At 39.1% G+C, this 22,171-nt stretch overlaps 1 protein-coding gene across 35 annotated transcripts in view; it reads left to right on the top strand.

The window, feature by feature from the left end:
- Window positions 1-12,720: 12,720 nt before the first annotated feature.
- PICALM (phosphatidylinositol binding clathrin assembly protein) overlaps window positions 12,721-22,171 on the top strand; it is a 111,037-nt gene continuing 101,586 nt past the window's right edge. For 31 of the 35 annotated variants that reach the window (XM_084974306.1, XM_084974304.1, XM_084974307.1 and 28 more), the window contains exon 1: window positions 12,721-13,172. In XM_084974306.1, the coding sequence (XP_084830432.1) occupies window positions 13,120-13,172 (53 nt within the window). In that variant the 5' untranslated portion in view covers window positions 12,721-13,119. 35 annotated transcript variants of the gene reach the window in all.

The following is a 22,171-nucleotide window of genomic DNA, read 5'->3' as shown; positions in this document are numbered from 1 at the left end:
AGAAAGACAAATGCCATATGCTATCTATCACTTATATCTGGAATCTAATATACGGTACAAATGAGCCTACCTACAGAAAAGAAACAAACTCATAGACTTGTGGTTTCCAAGGGGGAGGGGGAGGGAGTGGGATGGACTGGGAGTTTGGGGTTAGTAAATATAAACTATTGCATTTGAAGTGGATAAGCAATGAGATCCTGTTGTATAGCACAGGGAACTATATCTAGTCACTTATGGAGCATGATAAAGTGAAAAAAAGGAATGTATACATGTATCTGTGACTATGTCACCTTGCTATACAACAGAAACTTGACAGAACACTGTAAACCAGCTGTAATGGAAAAAATAAAAATCATTATTAAAAAAACAAATTAAAGGAAAAAAGAAACAATTATATAAGGAAGATCCAAATAAATTACATCACATGCTTTCATTGTTCAGTTTTCAAAATCTAAGAATATGGCTTTGAAATGCCTTGCAAACACTAATAATTTTTGTCTTAGTGTCGTCTGCATTGCAGTTAGCAGATATATGATCTTCAGAATCTTAAATGCTTCTGCACAGCCACTGATACACTAGATGATTTACAAAGGATTGTTCAACAAAAAGAACAAGACAGTCTGATACTTATAGAGGTTGATATGACTGCCATGAAAAACTCGTTCCGTAATTGCAACTTGTTAAATAACAACGCAGATCTGGATTCATCATGTCCCCAGAAAAAGAAGTGTCTTTCTTCCACCTTAGACTAATGAGTGACCAAAAGAAGAGGGGCTCAGAAATGAAGCAAAAACTGTAGTGATTTGCAAAATGAACTGAAGCAAAAATTGAAATGTCTACTATACCATTCCATGATACATAACAAAAACTATTTAAACTCTTATTGTTTTAACAATAGCTTGTTTAGGCCCATTGTTATAAGACCACAAATAAACAGATTTAATTGTAACTGCACAGATTCATAGGTTCTAGCAATTCACTTAGTATATAGATTCTAGCCAATCCCTGCCCATGCTGCTAATATCCACCACAAGGGCACCCTATGATTAATACCAATCCCCTTCCAGATCCTACAGATATCTTTCCCTTACTACCCCCTTTTGAGGCATTTTTGAGACTCTTACTGTGAGGCTTCCCCTTATCAACAACTTTAACAAATCCAGATTTTTATGAAGACCAGTTTTTCTCATGATTTTTGCATGCAATGTGGCAGACTAAAACATACCACCTCCCACTGCAAAGATGTCCATGTCCTAATTTCCAGAAGCTGTGAATTTATTATCTTACAGGGTAAAAAGGATGTAGCAGATGTGATTAAGTTAAGAAGGGGGATGGAGTTCCCATCGTGGTGCAGTGGAAATGAATCCAACTAGGAACCATAAGGTTGTGGGTTTGATCCCTGGCCTTGCTCAATGGGTTAAGGATCCGGCATTGCCATGAGCTATGGTGTATGTTGCAGACATGGCTTGGATCTGGTGTTGCTATGGCTCTGGCATAGGCCGGCAGCTATAGCTCCGATTCGACCCCCTAGCCTGGGAACCTCCATATGCCACAGGTGCAGCCCTAAAAAGACAAAAAAAAAAAAAAAAAAAAGAGGGGGAGATTATTCTGGCTTATCTGCAAGGGCACAAGGCAATCACAGAGTCCTTATAAGAGAAAACAGGAGGTCAGCGGGAAAAGAAGACTATGTGACAGTAGAAACATTTTGGAGTGATGTGACACAAGCCAAGGAATGCCAGCCACTTCTAGAAGCTGGAAGAAACAAGGAATGGGTTCTCTCTGGAACATCTACAAGAACCAGTCCTATTGACACACTGAAGTAAATTCTGGAGGTTACAGGTCTAAATAAGACAGAAGAATAAATGAGGTCTAAAATAAGACAACAGAATAAATTTCTTTTGTGTAAGTCACTGAGTTTGTGGTAATTTTGTTAAAGGAACCATAGGAAACTAATACAGAGCTGTGGCAGGAATTTGGATTTTATTCTAAGTGAGATGAAAAGTCATCAGATGTTTTAAACAAAGGAAATAACATGATTAGATAGACAGACAGAGATAATGTACATTCTCGCTTTGTAGAGAACAGTATTTAGAGCAAGATTGGAAACAGCAATGCAAAATCCGAGCCGCATCTGAGAACACCACCACAGTTCAACAGCAATGCCAGATCCTTAACCCACTGAGCAAGGCCAGGAATTGAACCCACATTGTCATGGATACAAGCCAAATTCGTTTCTGTTGCACCACAAAGGGAACTCCTGTTTGTTTGTTTGTTTCTTTGTTTGTTTGTTTGTTTTAAAATCCTTTACTAGATGGGAGTTTCCATTGTGACTCAGTGGGTTAAGAATCCAACTAGAACCCATGAAGGTGCAGGTTCAATCAGTGAGTTAAGGCTGCAGCTCTGATTGGACCCCTAGTCTGGGAACTTCCATATGCCATGAGTGCAGCCCTAAAAAGACAAAACAAAAAAAAAGTCCTTCAATAGAGTTTGTGGTTTTCCTCATATAGACATTATAAATATTTTGTCAGATTTTCTTTGTTAAAAATCTAGCACTTTTCTGAGTGCTAATATAAATGACAATGTGCTTTTAATTTCAAATTCTACTTGTTCATTGCTGGAATATAGGAAAGTAGCTGACTTTTGTTTATTGATCTTGTATTTTCGGGTGTACTATAATCACTTCTTAGATCCAGGAGGTTTTTGTCTTTTGTTGATTCTTTCAGATTTTTTCTACACAGACAATTGTGTGATCCAAACAAATAGTTTTATTTCTTCCTTCCCAATCTGTATATCTTTTATTTCCTTTTCTTATCTTCTTCACTACCTAAGCTTTTTTTCTCTCTCTGCATTTTAACTGTCTTGCTCCACTTTCTTCTTGCTCACATGGTTTCTGAGAAGTCAGATGTAATTATCTTTTTTACCCATTTTATTTTTTTTAAGATTTTTATTTCCTCTATTATAGTTGATTTACAATGTTCTGTCAATTTCTGCTATACAGCAAAGGGACCCAGTCATATCTATACACACACACACACACACACACACACACACTCTTTTTCTCACATTATCCTCCATCACGTTCCATCACAAGTGACTAGATATAGTTCCCTGTGCTATACAACAGGGTCTCATTGCTTATCCACTTCAAATGCAATAGTTTATATTTACTAACCCCAAACTCCCGGTCCATCCCACTCCCTCCCCCTCCCCCTTGGAAACCACAAGTCTATGAGTTTGTTTCTTTTCTGTAGGTAGGCTCATTTGTACCGTATATTAGATTCCAGATATAAGTGATAGATAGCATATGGCATTTGTCTTTCTCTTTCTGACTTAACTTCACTCAGTATGAGAGTCTCCATTTCCATCCATGTTGCTGCAAATGGCATTATTTTGTTCTTTTTTATGGCTGAGTGGTATTCCATTGTGTATGTATACCACATCTTCTTAATCCAGTCATCTGTCAATGAACATTTGGGTTGTTTCCATGTCTTGGCTATTGTGAATAGTGCTGCAATGAGCATGCAGGTGTATGTGTCTTTTTTCAGGAAAGTTTTGTCTGGATATATGCCCAAGAGTGGGATAGCTGGATCATATGGTAGTTCTATGTATAGATTTCTGAGGTACCTCCATACTGTTTTCCATAGCGGTTGTACCAATTTACATTCCCACCAACAGTGAAGGAGGGTACCCTTTTCTCCACACCTTCTCCAGCATTGTTATTTGTGGGCTTGTTAATGATGGCCATTCTGACAGGTGTGAGGTCGTTCCTGATTTGCAGGTAGTTTTGATTTGCATTTCTCTAATAACCAGTGATGCTGAGCATGTTTTCATGTGCTTGTTGGCCATCTGAATATCTTCTTTGGAGAAATGTCTATTCAGGTCTTTTGCCCATTGTTCCATTGGGTTGTTGGTTTTTTTGCTGTTGAGTTGTATAAGTTGTTTGCATATTTTAGAGAGTAAGTCCTTGTCAGTTGCATCATTTGAAACGATTTTCTCCCATTCTGTAAATTGTCTTTTTTTTTTTTTTATGGTTTCCTTTGCTGCGCAAAAGCTTGTCAGTTTGATTAGGTCCCATTGGTTTATTTTTGCTTTTATTTCTGTTGCTTTGGGAGACTGACCTGAGAAAACATTTGTAAGGTTGCCATCGGAGAATGTTTTGCCTATGCTCTCTTCCAGGAGTTTGATGGTGTCTTGTCTTATGTTTAAGTCTTTAAGCCATTTTGAGTTTATTTTCATGCATGGTGTGAGAGTGTGTTCCAGTTTCATTGATTTACATGCAGCTGTCCAGTTTTCCCAGCACCACTTGCTGAAAAGACTGTCTTTTTCCCACTTTATGTTCTTGTCTCCTTTGTCAAAGATTAATTGACCATAGGTGTCTGGGTTTATTTCTGGGTCCTCCATTCTGTTCCATTGGTCTCTATGTCTGTTTTGGTACCAGTATCACACTGTCTTGATTACTGTGGTTCTGTAATATTTCCTGAAGTCTGGGAGAGTTATTATGCCTCCTGCTTGGCTTTTTTCCCCCTCAGGATTGCTTTGGCAATTCTGGGTCTTCTGTGGTTTCATATAAATTTCTGGATTGTTTATTCTAGTTCTGTGAAAGATGTCGTGGGTAATTTGATAGGGATTGCATTGAATCTGTAGATTACTTTGTACCCAAGTATGGCCATTTTTACAATATTAATTTTGCCAACCCAGAAACATGGAATATCTTTCCATTACTTTGAATCCTCTTTAATTTCCTTGATTAATGTTTCATAGCTCTCATCATATGTCTTTCACCTCCTTGATCAGGTTTATTCCCAGATACTTGATATTTTTGGGGTATAATTTTAAAAGGTATTCTATTTTTGTATTCCTTTTCTTTCATTGTTAGTATACAGAAATGTGATTGATTTCTGAATGTTAATCTTATATCCTGCTACTTTGCTGTATTTTTTTTTATCCGTTCAAGTAGTTTTTGGGTTGAGTCCTTAGGGTTTTCTATATATAGTATCATGTCATCTGCATACAGTGACAATTTTACCTCTTCTCTTCCAATTTGAATACCTTTTACTTCTTTTGTTTGTTTGATTGCTGTGGCTAGGACTTCCAATACTATATTAAATAATAGTGGTGAGAGCAGGCATACTTGCCTTGTTCCAGATTTTAGTGGGAGGGCTTTCAGCTTTTCTCCATTGAGTATTATATTTGCTGTGGGTTTGTCATAAATGGTTTTTATTATGTTAAGGTATGTTCCCTCTATACCCACTTTGGTAAGAGTTTTTATCATGAATGGATGGTAGACGTTGTCAAATGCTTTTTCTGCATCTATTGAGATTATCATGTGGTTTTTGACTTTTCTTTTGTGAATGTGGTGTATGATGTTGATTGATTTGTGTATGTTGAACCATCTTTGTGACCCTGGGATGAATCCCACTTGGTTGTGGTGTATGATCTTTTTTTACATGTTGTTGGATTTGGTTGGCTAAAATTCTGTTGAGAATTTTTGTGTTTTCCTTTAATTTGTGTAGAGTTTATTCAACCTTACCACTGTATGAAAAATACAGGTCTTGGGAATACCATGAGTAAAAGACATGGGTACTTATTAACTGTCTAGGACTTTAATCCAGAAGAGGGGGAAGAAAATAGCTGAGGAGATAAAGATACAAAGGGGATAAGCGCACAAAGAAGAACATGGTACCCAATGAGGTATTGTTCCAGTTGTTTTGGTTAGACGCCTACTTCATGCACTCATCAGGTTGTTCCAAGGATCTAGGGTAAGCTCTCTCTTCTCATGGGACATCTTCCTCTAGATATTTATCTAGACTTCTGTACATGCCTTATAAAGCCCTTCATAATGTGGTCACATCTCTGAGGTCATTTCCTAAGTCTTTTCCTCTCTTCAGTCTTTCTTTGGCAGCCACACTGTCTTACTGTTCCACAAACAAGTTACTCTTGTTCCTGTCTGAGAGCTGTTGTACTCATTTTTCCCTTTATGCAAAATGATCTCCTCAGTATTTGCACTGCTGACTCCCACAATTCATTTTAGTCATCTGTCACCATCTTAGAAAGGCTCCCCTTATTATCTAATTTAAAGTCCTCCCGCCTTGTCATTCTCAATTCTTTCACCCTGTTTACTTTTTTCTTCATTGCACTCTTCACTCCCTGTGTCTGTTTCATATTTATTGGTGTGTTATATGCTCCGCTTGTATATACACACCATTCAAGAATGCGGAAAACGTTTTTATTTTGTTCACTGATGGATTTACAGGACCTCGAACACTCTTCAGCCTATATAGGTGCTCATACATAACAGTGTATATAACAACTTGCTGACTGAATGAATAAAAATCTCACATACACTATGTTTCAGCCACATATAACTGCAGTCCCCCAATGGCTTCTCCTTTTGCATACGTGGATTTCCTCTACCTGCAATAACTTCTCCTGGATTCCTTCAAGAGTCCTAATCATCTTTTAAGACTCAGTTTATGTGTCCCTGGCCCTGATAAACCTTCACTGATCCCTTCAGGAAGAACTAGGTGTCATCTTCCTTTTTCTTACAGTACTCTAGGCACACCTCTATCATATTACTTAATACAGTTGACCCTTGAGCAGGGCAGGAGCTCCCCCTACACCCACTGCCAGGTCAAAAGTCCATGTATACCTTTACAGTCAGACCTTAGCATCTTTGGATTTAAGCAACCAGGAATCATGTAGCCCTGTCGGACATATTCACTGAAAAAAATCCATGTATAAGTGGACCCGTGCAGTGGAAACTCTATCATTCAAGGGTCAGTTGTACATTGCGTTACTATTTTGTCTAATCTATGTCTGTATGCTGAGACTCCAGCAGAGTGCTTTGGTCATAATAAATTCTAAGTAAATGTTTGCTGAATGATTTTATTCACTGAGTGACTACTGTGTGTCAAGCATTGTACTAGCTGTTTATGTACATTATTTTAATCCTGGCAAGAAATCTGTAAGATATGTGCTATTATCCCTGTTTTATATATGAGGGAACTGAATAACTTCGCCAGAGTTTTGAACCTAAGTATGTCTGAATACTGATCTGGTATTTCTTCCATTACCTCAAATGAATTAATAAATCTCCTTCATTTGTCTGATACTTACTGGTCAAAAGTGATATCCCAATTTATCATTAACATTAAAACTCTTTTAGTTTAGTGCATTTTTACTTGATTCAGCCTCTTTTTTTTTTTTGTTTGTTTGTTTGTCTGTTTGCCTTTTTAGGGCCACACCTGTGGTATATGGAGGTTCCCAGGCTGGGGGTCGAATAGGAGCTATAGCCGCCAGCTTACACCACAGCCACAGCAATGCCAGATCCAAGATGTATCTTTGACCTACACCACAGCTCATGTCAATGCTGGATTCCCAACCTACTTGGTGAGGCCAGGGATCAAACCCAGATCCTCATGGATACTAGTTGGGTTCATTACCACTGAGCCACAACAGTAACTCCAATTCAGCCTCTGTCAATTCCAGAGAAGAATGGACCCCAGGTATCTTAACAGCTCAGGTATCCTATTTTTATTCTGCTTCATAATTAGAGTTTTTGATGACAATTCAGGGTCAAGGTTTGTTTACTCTTTCAAGAGAAGGACTGTATTTAACAGCTAGTCTACATGTCATCTTTCAACAGGTATAAAAGGCCCAAAAACACTGTATGTCATAATGAAATTGTAAAATTAATATACTTGAAAGAAAGGAAGATGTGGCAAGAATGAGTTAAAGAGAGTAAGAGAGCCTCATGTATGGGAGAGAACATGATGGTTGCCCTAATTACTGCTTTTTTCCACATGCTGCGTGAAGTAGTGTCTATTAAAGGCCACATGGAATTTTATGACGTTTTTAGAAGTGTATGAAATAGTATCATAAGAAACTTAAGCAGTGAGTGCCCACGCTCTGAAGTCAGACAGACCTGAGATCTAACCCTGGCTTCCCCCACAACAGCAGAGCAAATTTAAGCAAGTTACTCAACCTTCCCTAAGCCTCAATTTCTTCATCAGTAAAACAGAGAGAAGAGTATTAGAAAGGGTACCTAATTACTACCATAAGACATGGCATCAAAATTTTAGAGGAATGATTTAAAAAAAAACAAGAACCATCCAACACAGGTGTTCCTGGTCATGCAGTTCTCTGGAGCAGGATTCCTCTAAGGATTAACTTTGGGCTCCAGGCTTCTTCCACTTTGTGGTTTTGACTTGTAGATACTTTGAAATCTTCATTCATCTGGTAGGTAGAGGAAAAAAAGAGAGTGTGGATCATGTGTAGGTGGTTTCAGAGGTTTGTGGGTCAAAGCTTGAATGGCTTTCATCATTTCTGTCTACATTCTGTAGGGCAGAGGTCAACCACATGACCCCAACTTATTACAGAGGAGGCTAGGAAACACAGCGTGTGCTCAGGAGAAAAGGAGACAGACTTTGGGGAATGCAAAACTGTCTCTGCCCCTTTAGGTCATCAGGTTGTTTTAAGGTTTAACTGAGATAATTCATGTTATGTGCTTAGCACAGGGTAAGTAATCAATAATCAATAGTAATTACATGTGATTGTGTTGAGAGCCTGAATAAAGGTCCCACAGTTGGAAGTGGAGTCCTTGTCTGGAGGATCTAGCAAAAGAAATCAGCTACATTTGAAAAAGTTCCTTACCTTTTTGTAAGGTTATAGAAGATTATGATCTTTAATTGATTTGGCAGCATCAGGAAGCATAAACATAGAAAAGTCAGGGATGAAGTGGTGGCCAAAATGTTCATGTCATCTCAGCTGAACGAATGTCAAAAGATTATAACCTAGATAACCCTAATGTCCAAGAAGAGTGGGAACAGGGAACTAACAGTCCCTTTGGACTTGGGAATGGGCTTAAGTCAAACAATAAAAGGTAAAAATTCTGGTCAATCCTCTCCGCCATATTCGTTTCCTCCCTCACTTTCTTACTTGAAAGTTACAGACACCATAAAGATTCTTCAGGTGCACCCTATTTTTTCCTCCCCATTTATTCTTCTCCTCTGTTGCCATTTAAAATAGCATTAAGAGCTGTGAGAAGAGACCATGTGAGTCTCACACATTGTTAAATCTTAGCTTCAAGCAATGTCTAGCATAGAGTATGCAGGAAAGAAGTATTTGTTGAATGAATTTAATCTGTATGGTAGTTGCCTCAGATCTTGGCTAAAGGGTCCAGATAAAGTAATGGAAAAATAATGAGTTTTTAAATCTTGCTTCTACCACTTGAGTATCTGTGGGATTCTGGGACTTCTAAGATTTAATTTTTTTAAGCAATAGAAAGCAGTATATGAGCATTTAACCTCTAAGACCTTTTCCCCTTGTATTAAGTCACGTCATATTTTTTAGAGTAATGAGAATTAAATGAAAAAATTTATGTAGTGATCCTAGCACACAGAAGGCATTCAAAAAACTGTTGCTCCCTCTCCTGTACCTCACACCTCTCTACAGTATACTTTTTATTTTGCAGAGCCTAGGAAATATCATGTACTATTCAAGTTTTTCCTTCTCTTTTTGCTTCTGTTCATTTGTAATTAAAGCACATAGGCTTTCAAGTTGGTGACCAAAGTTGAGCTGATTAGTTCTCAAAGGACTCATGGATTCACTGTTAGAACAGTATTTAGCACTTAGAACAACGCCTGACACACACTAGGCATTCAATATCTATTTTTTGAAAGGGTGAATGAATTAATGAAGTACTGAAATAAGGATGATGCTCCATATGGCTAATGATGGGATGGACATAATTATGTTTATCTGCAGACCATTATCCATAACCATGGCCCATAATCTGCCCATGCTCTAAGTGTGAAGAAAATGGGCAGGTTTTGTTAAATGAGAGGTTTGGAGTGGTGTTTCCAAATGGGTGACTTTGGAGTGTTTTCATTCATTCATTCAACTAGCATTTGTGTGTCTACTATGCATCAGCCACAATACTAGCAAGAAGATATTTCCATCAGCACCCATCCCTGCTAGTGCAATTAAATAATTAAAATAATTAGATAGAAGAAGGATGTATAAGATACTACATGAGTAACAAAAGGAAACTGCTAACTGCATGACACATTTAAGTATGGCCAGTAGTGTGATACTGGCTGTAGTGCATGTGGGGGACTGGGTAGAGATGAGGCTCAATGAGCAGCAGTTAAGTGAGGGCTACTGATCATAAAGGGCCTGTATGCCAGGCTAGAGTCCTGAATTTCATCCTCTAGACTAGTGATAGGGTGCTACAAAAGGGTTTTAATGAGAAGATGATCATATTTTAGGTTCAGAAAGATCTGCAGTGGAGGATTGAGGTATGAGAGACAGAGATATCAGGTAAGTAGTTATTAGAATAGTCTACACTGGAAAGAGAGTGTAAAGGCTGGACTAAGGCAAGAAAGGTTGATGTTAGAGAGAAGATGGGTTGGAGGGATATTAGGCTGGATGAGAAGAAGGAGAGCTAAGAATGAGTCACAGTTTTCTGACTTGGACTTCTAGGCAGGTAATGAAGACATTATAGAACAAGGAATAAAGAAGTTCAGTATGGATTCAGGATGTAAAACAGGCAAGGAGAAGAGTTTAGTTTTGGCCATAGTTTAAGGCATCTGTGGGATTTCAGGGGAAGATATTTCTTGAATACACCAAGTAAAGTAGAACACAAAGAAAACTTAAGCATATAAAATAGGGTAAGTCAGTAATTTCTATCCTTAGAACACTTCCCCATCATCTAAATTTCTTCATGTCTTAGTTCACAATTATACATAAACCTCTATAATGATCACTAATTGTTGACATATTTAGATACTTCTAAAATATACCCTTGAAAAAAGTAGTGATATTTCCAATAGAAGCTAGTTTATTAATAAGGTGAACATGTCCACAGTTATTTGAATAAAGGTGGCTTGTAAGAACCCCTTTGGCAAAAGTAACAGTGAAATACTTTCCTAGAAATTCATTCGCAGTAGTGCAAAAAATACAAGTTGCGTGGTGCGTGTTTAGGAATAACTTTTACATTTTCCCTAAGGATGAAATATGTAGCTAGTGATGATAGCTAGATGCCATGGTCCTGGGGACCTTAGAGAGTTTTAGCAGTGAAGCTCAGGCCAACCTGTAACTTATTAAGTGGAACTCATAGAAGCACAGCAAGTATGGCTGACAAGATGTCTTGAGAATTGGATAACTCCACTGCCCAATAGACAAAGGGCAGCAAACTGGGCACCAAACCACAGATGGATTGCAGATGCACTGAAGGAAGTCATTACAGTTTTCAGAAATTTGGGGCTGACTTGACAAAGATGAAGCCTGCTGGTTTAAGCACTTTATGTCCTTGGCAAAAACATGTTGCTGCAGAATTTCATCAGCCATAGTGAAAAAAAAAAGGGGGGTAAAGGGAATGGGAGGAGACCACAAAATTCACGATGCTACATAAAATGTTAACTATCTATTAGCTTTGCATCTTTTGAGAGTCACCAGATTGAAGCACAGTGTTTTGGACTGGCTGGCAGATGGTGTACACAGACTGAGTATGTTAGCATTTCATTCAAAACTAGCAAGAGTACATAGGACTATTACGGTAATTTAATATTCATGGAGACTTAAAAATTTATCTTTAAACTTGTGTTGAAAGTGGGGCCCTAATAACATTTAAAAAGACTTTGTTAATAGATCTGGATCTTCTTGAACAGAGCCACAGGATATAACGATTCCTCTAAAATGCCCACAGGACAGGGTCAGTGTCTTCTTTCACTGGAAATCTGGTTTACACAGAGAAAAAAGAGGCCAAAGAGAACAAAGACCAAACCAGGGGAGATGGCAGGTAGTGATGTCTGGGTTCTCTGAAAGGGACTTCTTCATTTACCACCCTCTCACTTCCTTCTATGGTCTGAACCTTTAATCACCACAGCAGTCAGCCTTGTAGGGTCAAGCTAATCTTTGTTGACATCATCCTACTACTTCCCTTTTCAAATTCCAGTGCAGCTATGTGTTTCCTGTCCTATTTGACACCCTAGAGGAACAATACTGGCTCACTGGTATCCAAATTTAGACTGGCAGTTTTCAGAGAAGGGATAAACAAATACAGGTGACAATGCCAAACCTCTCAAGAAAAAGGGGAAAAAGCCCAACCCTTCTGGGGGTAAATAAGCAGGGACAGCTTCGATATCCACAGCAGGGAGAGGCCTGGTGGCAGGTTCTGAGAGTGGGCCAGCGGAGACCTTCTCCTTCAAGCCTGGAGGCTGGCTTTGGGGGCATCCCTAAACACATTCTGGATCCCGCTAGGAACGCCCGGGGAGCTCTGACACCCCTTTCCTCAGCGGGAGCTGCGAAGTCAGCTGCATCTCCTCTTTGTCAAGACGTTGGTTCCAACCGCAGACACTAGGATACCCTTGGGATGGGAGAGGGAAGAAGCCATACGTGCCTCCCCAGCGCGCCGGACTCGCCGCCCCTCCCCCGCGTCGCCCCGCCCCCCTCTGTGACCCCCGCGAGACCGGCCTCGGGCGACCTGTTGGCAGGGAACGTCACGTGACGCGGCGGGCCGCCGCACTCCGCCCGGGAGGGCCTCCTGTTGCGCCCGCCGGGCGGGTTCCATCACGTAACGCGCGGGCGCCGCCCCGCTCTTCCCTCGCCGAGCGAGGGAGGGCGGGCGTCGAAGAGGAAAGAGAAGGGAAAAGGGGCGGGAGAAGGAGAAGGCGGGGCGGCGCCCGAGTCACGTGACCCGGGCAGCCCGGAAAGCTCCGAGGAGGAGCCTGGCGCCGCCATTTTCCTGCAGCTGCCTGTCCCTCTTGCCCTGCCCGGCTCCAGCTGACCAGGGAAGGGGTGGGCTGAGCTGAGGCGGGGGCAGGGGAGTGCCCGACACCGTGCCTGACCCCGCGGGTGACAAGAGCCGGTTCTTGCCTGGCTGGGTGGCAGCAAGCGGCCCTGAGCCCCGCCCCAGGCCGGCAGGCGGAGAAGGAGCCGGTGGGGGTAGGGGGTGCGGTGGGGGGGTGGGGGTCCTCCGGCGCTTGGGGGTCCCAGTCCCCGCCGGCTGCCGAGCGGGAGGGGTGGCGGAGGAGCCGCAGAGATGTCCGGCCAGAGCTTGACGGACCGAATCACCGCCGCCCAGCACAGTGTCACCGGCTCTGCCGTATCCAAGACAGTATGCAAGGCCACGACCCACGAGATCATGGGGCCCAAGAAAAAGCACCTGGACTGTGAGTGAAGCCGACCACGGCCCCCCGCGACCCGCGTCTGTCTTTCTTCTCATCTCTTTTCTTCTTCAGCTGCCTCTCACCTCCCTGCGTCTCATCCGGCTCGGCGGGTCCTGTGCGCGTCCGAGCTGTGTTCTTTTTGCTTCCATCACACCTGCCTTCACGGCTTCCGTTCCCTGTCTAAGAATCCCTGACAAGCCACTCCCCTCCGGGTTCCTCGGGGACCCTCGCTTCCCTGCCCGGTGCGCCGCGATACCCTCTCACCACCGACCAACTTGCCTCTCCCTCTGGCTCCCCACCTCCCGGCCTCTATCTCTCTCCTGCAGCCTTCTGCTCTTTCATCCCACCCGTCCGGTGCTGCCTAGCCGCCCTCTCCCGTGCGTCTCCCCGCTTGCTCTCCGTCTCACCGCCCTATTGTTTCCCTACGAGCCGCCTTCGGGTTTCCGTGAACGCCGGGTTCGGTGGACCCGGATCCCAGTTTCTCTGCCGCTCTGAGGGCTGCCTCCTTTGAAGCGATTCCCACTATCCGCCTCTGTCCCTGTCCTTCCCGGGTTTCTCATCCACCTCCCCCCCCCCCCGCCTTGGGTTACCTTTCTTTGCCTCTGTAGCTTCCGTTAGGTTCCGTCGTCCCATTTGAAATATCATGGTCAATGCCCGACTTTTATCCCAGACCACTTTTCTTCAAGGGGGGGGGGGTGGATGTAAAGGGATTCCGTTGGGGTAGGAAAAGCTTTGTGGAACGTTGGCATTTTTAAGTCACCTCTAGTGGAATTTAATCTTTGTGTTTTCCATGCTTTTGACTAGGATAAGTTGTGTCAGGCACCTCCCTCGCCCCCTTTCTTTCTAATGGGTATATGGAAAAGGGTTTGCTGATTTTTGCTGTCATCTCCTAGAGCTGTTAAACCTGACGGTTTGAATGTAGAAACTTGAGCGGAAGAGTAGACTATTGGCATTTATGATAGTCTACTATTTTAATAATCTGACCTACAGATAACGTACATCTTTTTAAAAACTGGTGAAAAGATACTTGGTGAGGCTTGAGTTTGGACTCCGTTTTAATTTATGCTGGTTATCTTTTGGAGGACTAGCTTTTCTTACACGGCATGGTATTACACCATTCACTAACTTGTATATACCATTACTAGAGCTAACTCCTCCCAACTTTTTCCAAACCTGGAAGCCACCTGTAATATCCTCCTTTTTCATAACACTCCTTTACCTCAAGGTACAAAGATCAGTGATTACTCAAGCTTTGACTTAGTGGAGTTTTGATCTGAAACTTTTCAAGGAAACATAGAGAAAAAGGCATAATAATAAGTTCTTTTAAAAAAAATGGCTGTTGGACACGTCCTTTCATTCTACATGAACGTTACTTTGCTTTACTATTTGAAGCAAGAGTGAGCATGTTCTGAAAGGGAATTCACTGATGAGAGAGTCCTGTTTTGATTTCTCGTTTGGACTTTGGCAGTAAGGTTTGCGCTTAAAAAAAAGTGTACAAAATGTGAATTCTTCCAAGATACTTTGCTCGTGAAGTACTGTTAGAACAAGTTATTGGTACAGACAAACCCATTATTCATTGTGACTTGTTCCTTCCTTGTGGAAAAGTTTAAAAAAACATCATTACTATTTGGTTCTTCTCTCTGATATGTGGATGAGGCAGGCTGCTTATTAACCATCAATCCTTGATTGTTTTAGATAATTCAGTGACACTCTTATAAATGGAAAATTCTTTAAAATGCATTGTAAAGCCTGAAGTGCTTTTTGGATTATCTGATATTTGGAGTAAACATTTCTGTTTACTTCTCTTCAAATGACTGCTTGGCTTTCTCTACCCAATCTGTGGTTTGCCCTAACACTGTTAATTCTTTTGTTAGTTGGGTTTTTGTTTGTTTGTTTATTCCTGATGCTGAGGGGTGGGTGACAAAACCTACTTGTGACTGTTACCCTCTTCTCTCACTTCAAAATGATAAATTATAACAATAGATTTTGCTTTTAAAAGTCCTTTACAAAGTTTTTGTTTTATTTCAAATGTTGCAGTTCTTTTAACACGTTGTGGAAAATAGGCTGGGTAAGTTTAGCAAAGTGATACTTCCTTGTGGATCTATAAATGTTAGTCTTTTCTCTTGTGGAAGCTACTGCAGATAACAACTGGGATTAGGTTTGGTATGGATAATCTCACATTTGTGGTGCTTTTTCTCTGCCACTCTTGTGTTTATAAATTTCCACTTCTTTAGAACTTGAATGTTCCTGGTAACATTTGATTTTTTTTTAATCCATATAAATAAGGAGCCACTACTCTATTTCTTTTAAATGAGGTTTTTTAAATACAGTAATACTATTTTCCGTATATTGTTGTTTAAAACACCTTTGGCACCAGTTCCAGTGATGAAATAAATTTAAGTAGAGCCTTATCAGTGAGTTGTTTTCCTAAACACCTTCTTCCGCCGTACACTTTAGCATTATTTGAGAAAATTGAAAAGGCTTTCATAAACAGTTCTGGGTCTTGACACTATGAAGTTTTAGGCCTTCAATGTAGAGATAATTTTTCCTCTGCTGGGAGAGTTTTTCCTTCTATTGAAGGATTAGTTCTGTTTCACCATTTAACGTCCTGAAAAACTGTTTCCTAATTGGTTGAGCCTAATGAAAATGATTTCATTTTTTAAATGTTAGTAGTTAAAGAAAATATGCTTAGGACTGTGTTTTCCTATAAGCCTTTACAGTGTAGAGGTGGTTTCTGTGTACTTTGCCAAGGTCTTTCCATTTTAGGAAATGGTTATTGTAATCCATGAATTACGGTTTAATTCATTGTATATTTGTTTAATAATGAGCTTTTGCTTTGCTTATGGGGTCAGTAGGTAATAATGTTAACTAGTGTCCCTAGAGTGAAATGAGTTGTCAAACCTGAAATTTATTTTTAAAAATAAACATGATTTACATAGAATTCCAGAACTATGATGGCCTCAAGATAGAAGAATAGTCAAGATACAAGGTAGAAGAATTGTATTTGACAGACTTTAGTTTGCTCTGCACTTATTAACCATTATCTAACTTAGTCCTTTATAGCTGTGGGAAAGATGAGTAATATGCATGGAAAGTAGTCTTTAACTCTTTATATTAAATAGGGTGTAGAATGGTGCTTAAAACATTAATGATTGAAGTATAGATAGAGCAGAGTTTTAAAATTTATAAATACTTTTTTTTTAATGGCCCCACCCACCGCTATGGCAGTTCCCCAGGCCAGTGATAGAATCCTAGGCAATGCCAGATCCACACCAGATCCTTTGCAGGGTTGGGAATCCACCCCACCCCTCTCCAACAACCCAAGCTGCTGCAGTCTGGATTCTTAACCTGCTATGCCCAGCAGGAACTCCCTAAAGTTTATAAACTCTTAATTTAAGAATGTTTTGATCTGATTTTGCAATCTACTATTTTTCTTTTTTTCTATATTAGCTTAATATGCTGTCCTTGGGCATTTATATTTTGAACTGTTTCACTGACACTGTGTTGTGGGAACCTGCTGAGCCACAATGGAAACTCCAGCTTCACTGTAATGTAATACTATTTTAATGGCTCTAATATTTTCACTTTTTTATCCGTATTTTTCCTGGTTAATTTCTAGGGACACTTTTTCCAGCTACCATCTGCCTCACATTCTTTACAACAAAATCAAGATCATGTTCTTTTTTTTAAATTTTATTTTTATTTTACTTTTTCTAAAATTTTTAAATGATTTTTATTTTTTCCATTATGGTTGGTTTACAGTGTTCTTTCAATTTCTACTGTACAGCAAAGCGACCCAATCAGTCACTCACACACACACATTTTTTTTCTCACATTACCCTCCATCATGTTCCATCATAAATGACTAGATACAGTTCCATGTGCAGGATCTCGTTGCTTATCCACTCCAAATGCAGTAGTTTGCATCTATTAACCCCAGACTCCCAATCCATCCCACTCCCTCCCTCTCAGCAACCACAAGTCTGTTCTCCAGGTCCAAAGAGTCCATGAGTGTTTCCACAGGTTCACTTGTGCCATATATTAGATTCCAAGATTGTGTTCTTATTAAGCATCCCTTATATCTCCAAGGTAGATACAGTGTGGGTATTTGTATGTTATGTACCAGATCTAGACGCTACCTTATTTTAATTGTGGAAACCTAAGTTTCTTGAAGAATTTGCGAATGTTTTGAATAGGTAGAAGGTGGAATTTGTATGGGCTAGTGGCATATATAATCATTGAAAGTACGTATAAAATATTGAAATATGCCCGAAATAATTATCTTTTTAAGCACATTACTGATTTTTAATGTCTTAGTTAATGATATCCAGTGAGTGCTTGGTTTACATATTGTCAGGGAAGTATCTGGTAACTGGAATCTGATTTGCAAGAAGGTGCATGTGAGGATGATAGTAAGTGGAAAATCTGCCCCTTGTTTAGAAGCAAGGTAACTGGGGCTTTCCAAATGAATCTTGTTTTTAAAGAGACAGTTATTTCGTAGTTATGTATGGGCTTACTGTTCTTTCCCATTAGAATTAACTGTATGATTTGTATTTTTATTTTCATTATTTGACCGTTCTGTTCCATACTACTTTAATAGTTCTGAAATTTAAAAAGTGGTAATAGTGAGATTTGACTGCTTTTGTCAAATGCTGGAGGTATATAGTAGAACTCCACAAATGCAAGTTTTTTCCTCTTTTATATGTTTAGTTATATTTCTGAATAGTATGTATTTAAAAGAGAAACCCTAAAGAGGATTTGACATATAGCCATTTTGGTAGCTGCCTTACTCGTAATTAGCAAATTAATTCTGAAATATTTTTGTAAAGTAATTAGGTGTCACTGGTGGACTTGTTATGTTAAGAAATACCATTTAGACTTCAGTCATCTATTTTTGTAGCAGTGCTTTTTATGTTTATATATTTTATATATCTGAATAATTTTTAGAGATGTTTTAGAATTTCAACTGAAAAGTAAGAAGTGAAACTTCATTGTGAAGTGACTTGCTTTTTTTTCTCATTTGATTTGCAAGGCATGTGCATGAAATTCTTGATTAGATGTTTTAAAATACAGTGTATAAAATAATTCATTTTAATTAATCATCAAGATTACTTTAATTTAAATAAAATTGTTTACTTTGATTTCATTTAGAATATTTAATGTGAAGGTTCACCGTAATGACTAGAAAGTCTCTTCTGTTCTATTTTCTTCAGTTTCAAAGTGCTTGGTTCCATGATTTCGCCCTTAAAGTCAAAGAAGAAAAATAAACTGAAAAGCTTCTTGGCGAGAGGTTAGAGCCCTACCAAGAAGAAGTGGGGTTAGGTTTTCAAAGTAAAGGCTTAATATTTGCTCTTCCTGTTCTTTTGGTGGCTGAAGTGGCATTTCCGTTACTTTGTGTTCTGTCTCAGTGTGTTCCCAGTTAAACAGCTTTATATATTTCTCTAGAGAATAGAAATTGTTGGATTTGACCTTTGGAATTTTGTGTATTTATTGTGTATATATGGTTCTTTTCATGGAGAATGGTTCGTAGGCAGTTAAAATTTACTAATGATATTCCTTTAAAAGGGAATTTTGATGAACCTAAACCTTTGTATTAAAAATTATATTCAGAATTGTAATTTGCCAGGTTATCAGAATATTAAGGATTTCTCAAGTTATGTTACAATAGTGGCAATACTCACAGCTAGGCTTGTTCTTTTTTTTTTTTTTTTTTTTTGTCTTTTTGCTATTTCTTTGGGCCGCTCCTGCGGCATATGGAGGTTCCCAGGCTAGGGGTCGAATCGGAGCTGTAGCCACAGGCCTATGCCAGAGCCACAGCAACGCGGGATCCGAGCCGCGTCTGCAACCTACACCACAGCTCACGGCAACGCCGGATCCTTAACCCACTGAGCAAGGGCAGGGACCAAACCCGCAACCTCATGGTTCCTAGTCGGATTCGTTAACCACTGCGCCACGACGGGAACTCCATAGGCTTGTTCTTATGCCTAGATTGTGTTTGTATTTATTTAACAAATATTTGTTTGTGCTTGCTTTGTGCTGGACACTCATATTACTAAACCCTTTACATTTATTAACTTGCTTATTCCTTTCAGCAACTTTGTGAGAGAGATTTTGCTATTATCACCATTTTACTAAAGAGGAAAGTAAGACACTGAGAAATTTAGTAATTTTCCCAAAATCACCTAGCCAGGAAGAGGAGAAACTGGCATTTGAACCCAGGCAGTCTAACATTAGGTCTGTGCTTTCATCTCAGTGTGACTTTTTATATAATACTTTTCTATTCCAGGGAATGAATAAACCATATTTATTTATTCATGGCAGTGTTTCTTACAGTGTGGTCCTAAGACTCCTAGAAGTCTCCAAGACACTTTTGGCATATTTGTGAGGTCAAAACTAATGTTAACGCATTACTTACCTTTTCCATTTTCATTCTTCCACAATTGTACAGTGGAGTTTTTCAGAGGCTATGTGAAAATGTAACACATTGAATGTAGTAGCAGATAAGAGAATCCACCTGTTTTCTATTAAGCCAGATAGTAAAGAGCAATCTTTACTCCTTTAGAATAGTATCTCTGTTCTAAATTCTGGTTTTGGAAAATACAGGTTTGTTGGTTTTTTTTTTTTATGAAAAATGCTAACATACAGTTTTATTACTTTAAAATGAATTAATGTTTAAAAATGTCTCAGTTTTAATTTCAAACGCAGTAAATATCAATAGCGGAAAAACCACATAAACAAAAGCTCTTTGGGGGTCCTCAGTTTTTCAGATTGTAAAAGTTCTGAGAATTAAGAAATACAGTTCTAAGGAGGAGTATATATTAAGAGGGGGGAAAAGGATACTCAGAAGTTAAACTTAAGTAGTCCCTTAAATTCTCGAGAGTAATTTTGCATTTGATATAATGGGTAATAGTGACCCAATCATTGTAGGAGTTTGAGCAAGAGATGTGACATAATCCTTTGATTATGTCATACTGTTGAGTAGGTTGGAAAGAATGCTCTGTGAGTTGGAAAGGAGACCACTGAGGGGCAAAAGAGTCTCTAACAGTAATAATCTAAATTTTCCTGAAAGGCCTTGATGAAGTGCATCATTGATAGACTCTTGATCTTGATCTATTTTTTTTTCACTATTTCTCCTCACTTTAAAAAAAGTGTGTATATATATGTGTGTGTATATATATATATATATATATATATATACACACACATATATATAAATTTCTTTTGAGCCAGGCAGACTAGCAGTTGTGCCAAAATAAGTTCTTGATCCCAAACTATTAGCTAGCCTTTGCAAATAAAAATAGTAGTCCTTGGACAGAAAATATCTTCATTTCTTTGCCAGTACAGATCCATCCTTCCTTTTAAACCTTTTGTAAACTTCTTTCATAAAGATGTTACAGAATAACCCCCCCCCCCCGTTCTGTCATTCCAACATTATTACAACCATTTAAAGTTTATGGGGTTTTTTTGGTTAAACTGTAGTGAGTATCATGCTTTTATATGTATTTTGGGTTCATGTGTGTTTTCTCTGTATCTCTAGTCAGTGATCCTTTGGTTCACAGTTAAGTTTTGAACAATTGCACGTTATCTCTCCTCACAGCTCAGACTATTCCGTGATTGAGCAAGGTATGAATGTAGCGTAGAGATTTCTTCCAGTAGGCATTTTGCTAATGTTTTTATGGCCATTATCTTAGTTGTAGTGAATGGTAATCTCCTGGTTACAAATTTATATGTAAAGTCAGTCAGTAGTATTGATTTAAAAAAACCATTGTAACAAATTGTTAATGTGTTTCATGGAGCCTGTGAGGCATTGAAGTTTAGTTTTGTTTAAATACTATATGGTTTTTCCAATTATTGTCATAGCAAAGAGTTTTTTGGCTACAGCTACTCAGTTTGAAAACTATAATAAAACTCATGTTTTTGAGGATATATTCTTGAAGGTAGGGATTAATTTTAAGAATTAAACAGGGGACCAGAATTAGACTTGAAATGATGATCAGAGCTGCTTCCTTGTACAACTCCAGGAAGTGCTGATCACATTATAATCTATATGTAGAGTGCCTCCAGTATATAACTGTATGGGAGCCACACTTTAGATATAAGGAAGGCTAAAAAGTACACTTAAAATGCAAAACAAACAAACGACTGTTAGAATGAAGCCTTATGAGGTATGAGGCAGGGGTTGGAGTGATGATAGTGATGGCTGTGATGATAAGACCACTAAATCTAGATCATCAGTTGATTCCAGGGGCTGGTGGGAATTGCTGAGAGTTTTCTCTGAATGCTTGGAATTCCAGCAGTGATTTCTGAAGTGAAATAAAAAAACTTGGTTGAAAAGTTGTAAAACTACTAAGTCAGAAAATTAGTAGTTGAAAGCTTGCTATGGGCGCCTGATTTTACTCAAGGGACACTTTTTCCAAGTAGTGGTTGAGAAAGCTAGATAGGCTCTCCAAACTTCTTCCCTCACTAAAGGTTGCAGGTGTACTTTACAAGCGACTTCATAGGATATGTATACTCAATTGCTATATTTTAATGTACTTGTTTCTGCCTCATGATGGTAAGATCTGAGAACAAGGGTCATAGTGTGTGTGTGTATATATGTGTATGTTAAAACTTTTATGTGCTGGTAATTGTGTTAGTTATCTTGTGGACGCTTGAGAAATACAAATGTAAACATTTTAAATACATCTAATATGCAAAAGTCTTATTTTAATTCATATATGTACCAAAAAGTAAATAGGGTAGTATTCACATTGGAAAGGAGTTGTGGACCTTTTTGGTGTATTTGAAACAGTTGTGTGCAGAAATTTGATTTCTACATGGTATTGACTGATTTGAAATGTTGTCATCTAACCAATCCAAAGCTAATGTGAAAAGAGCGTTGTGAGGTAAATGGATTTTTTTTTTGTATGTGTATAATCTTTAAATTGAGATGTAGTTCGCATAACAAATATATTCACAATGTTGTGTGTCTCTGTCATCATCATTTTACATGCCCAGCAGCA

The sequence above is a fragment of the Sus scrofa genome, chromosome 9, assembly GCF_054392235.1.
Source record: "Sus scrofa isolate SSC_HxYL_T2T_F1_AM1 chromosome 9, Sscrofa_HxYL_maternal_Yorkshire_Landrace_v2.0, whole genome shotgun sequence".
Taxonomy (NCBI): Eukaryota; Metazoa; Chordata; class Mammalia; order Artiodactyla; family Suidae; genus Sus; species Sus scrofa.
Note: the sequence above shows the minus strand (reverse complement) of the source record. Positions and strands in the feature narration are given on the sequence as shown.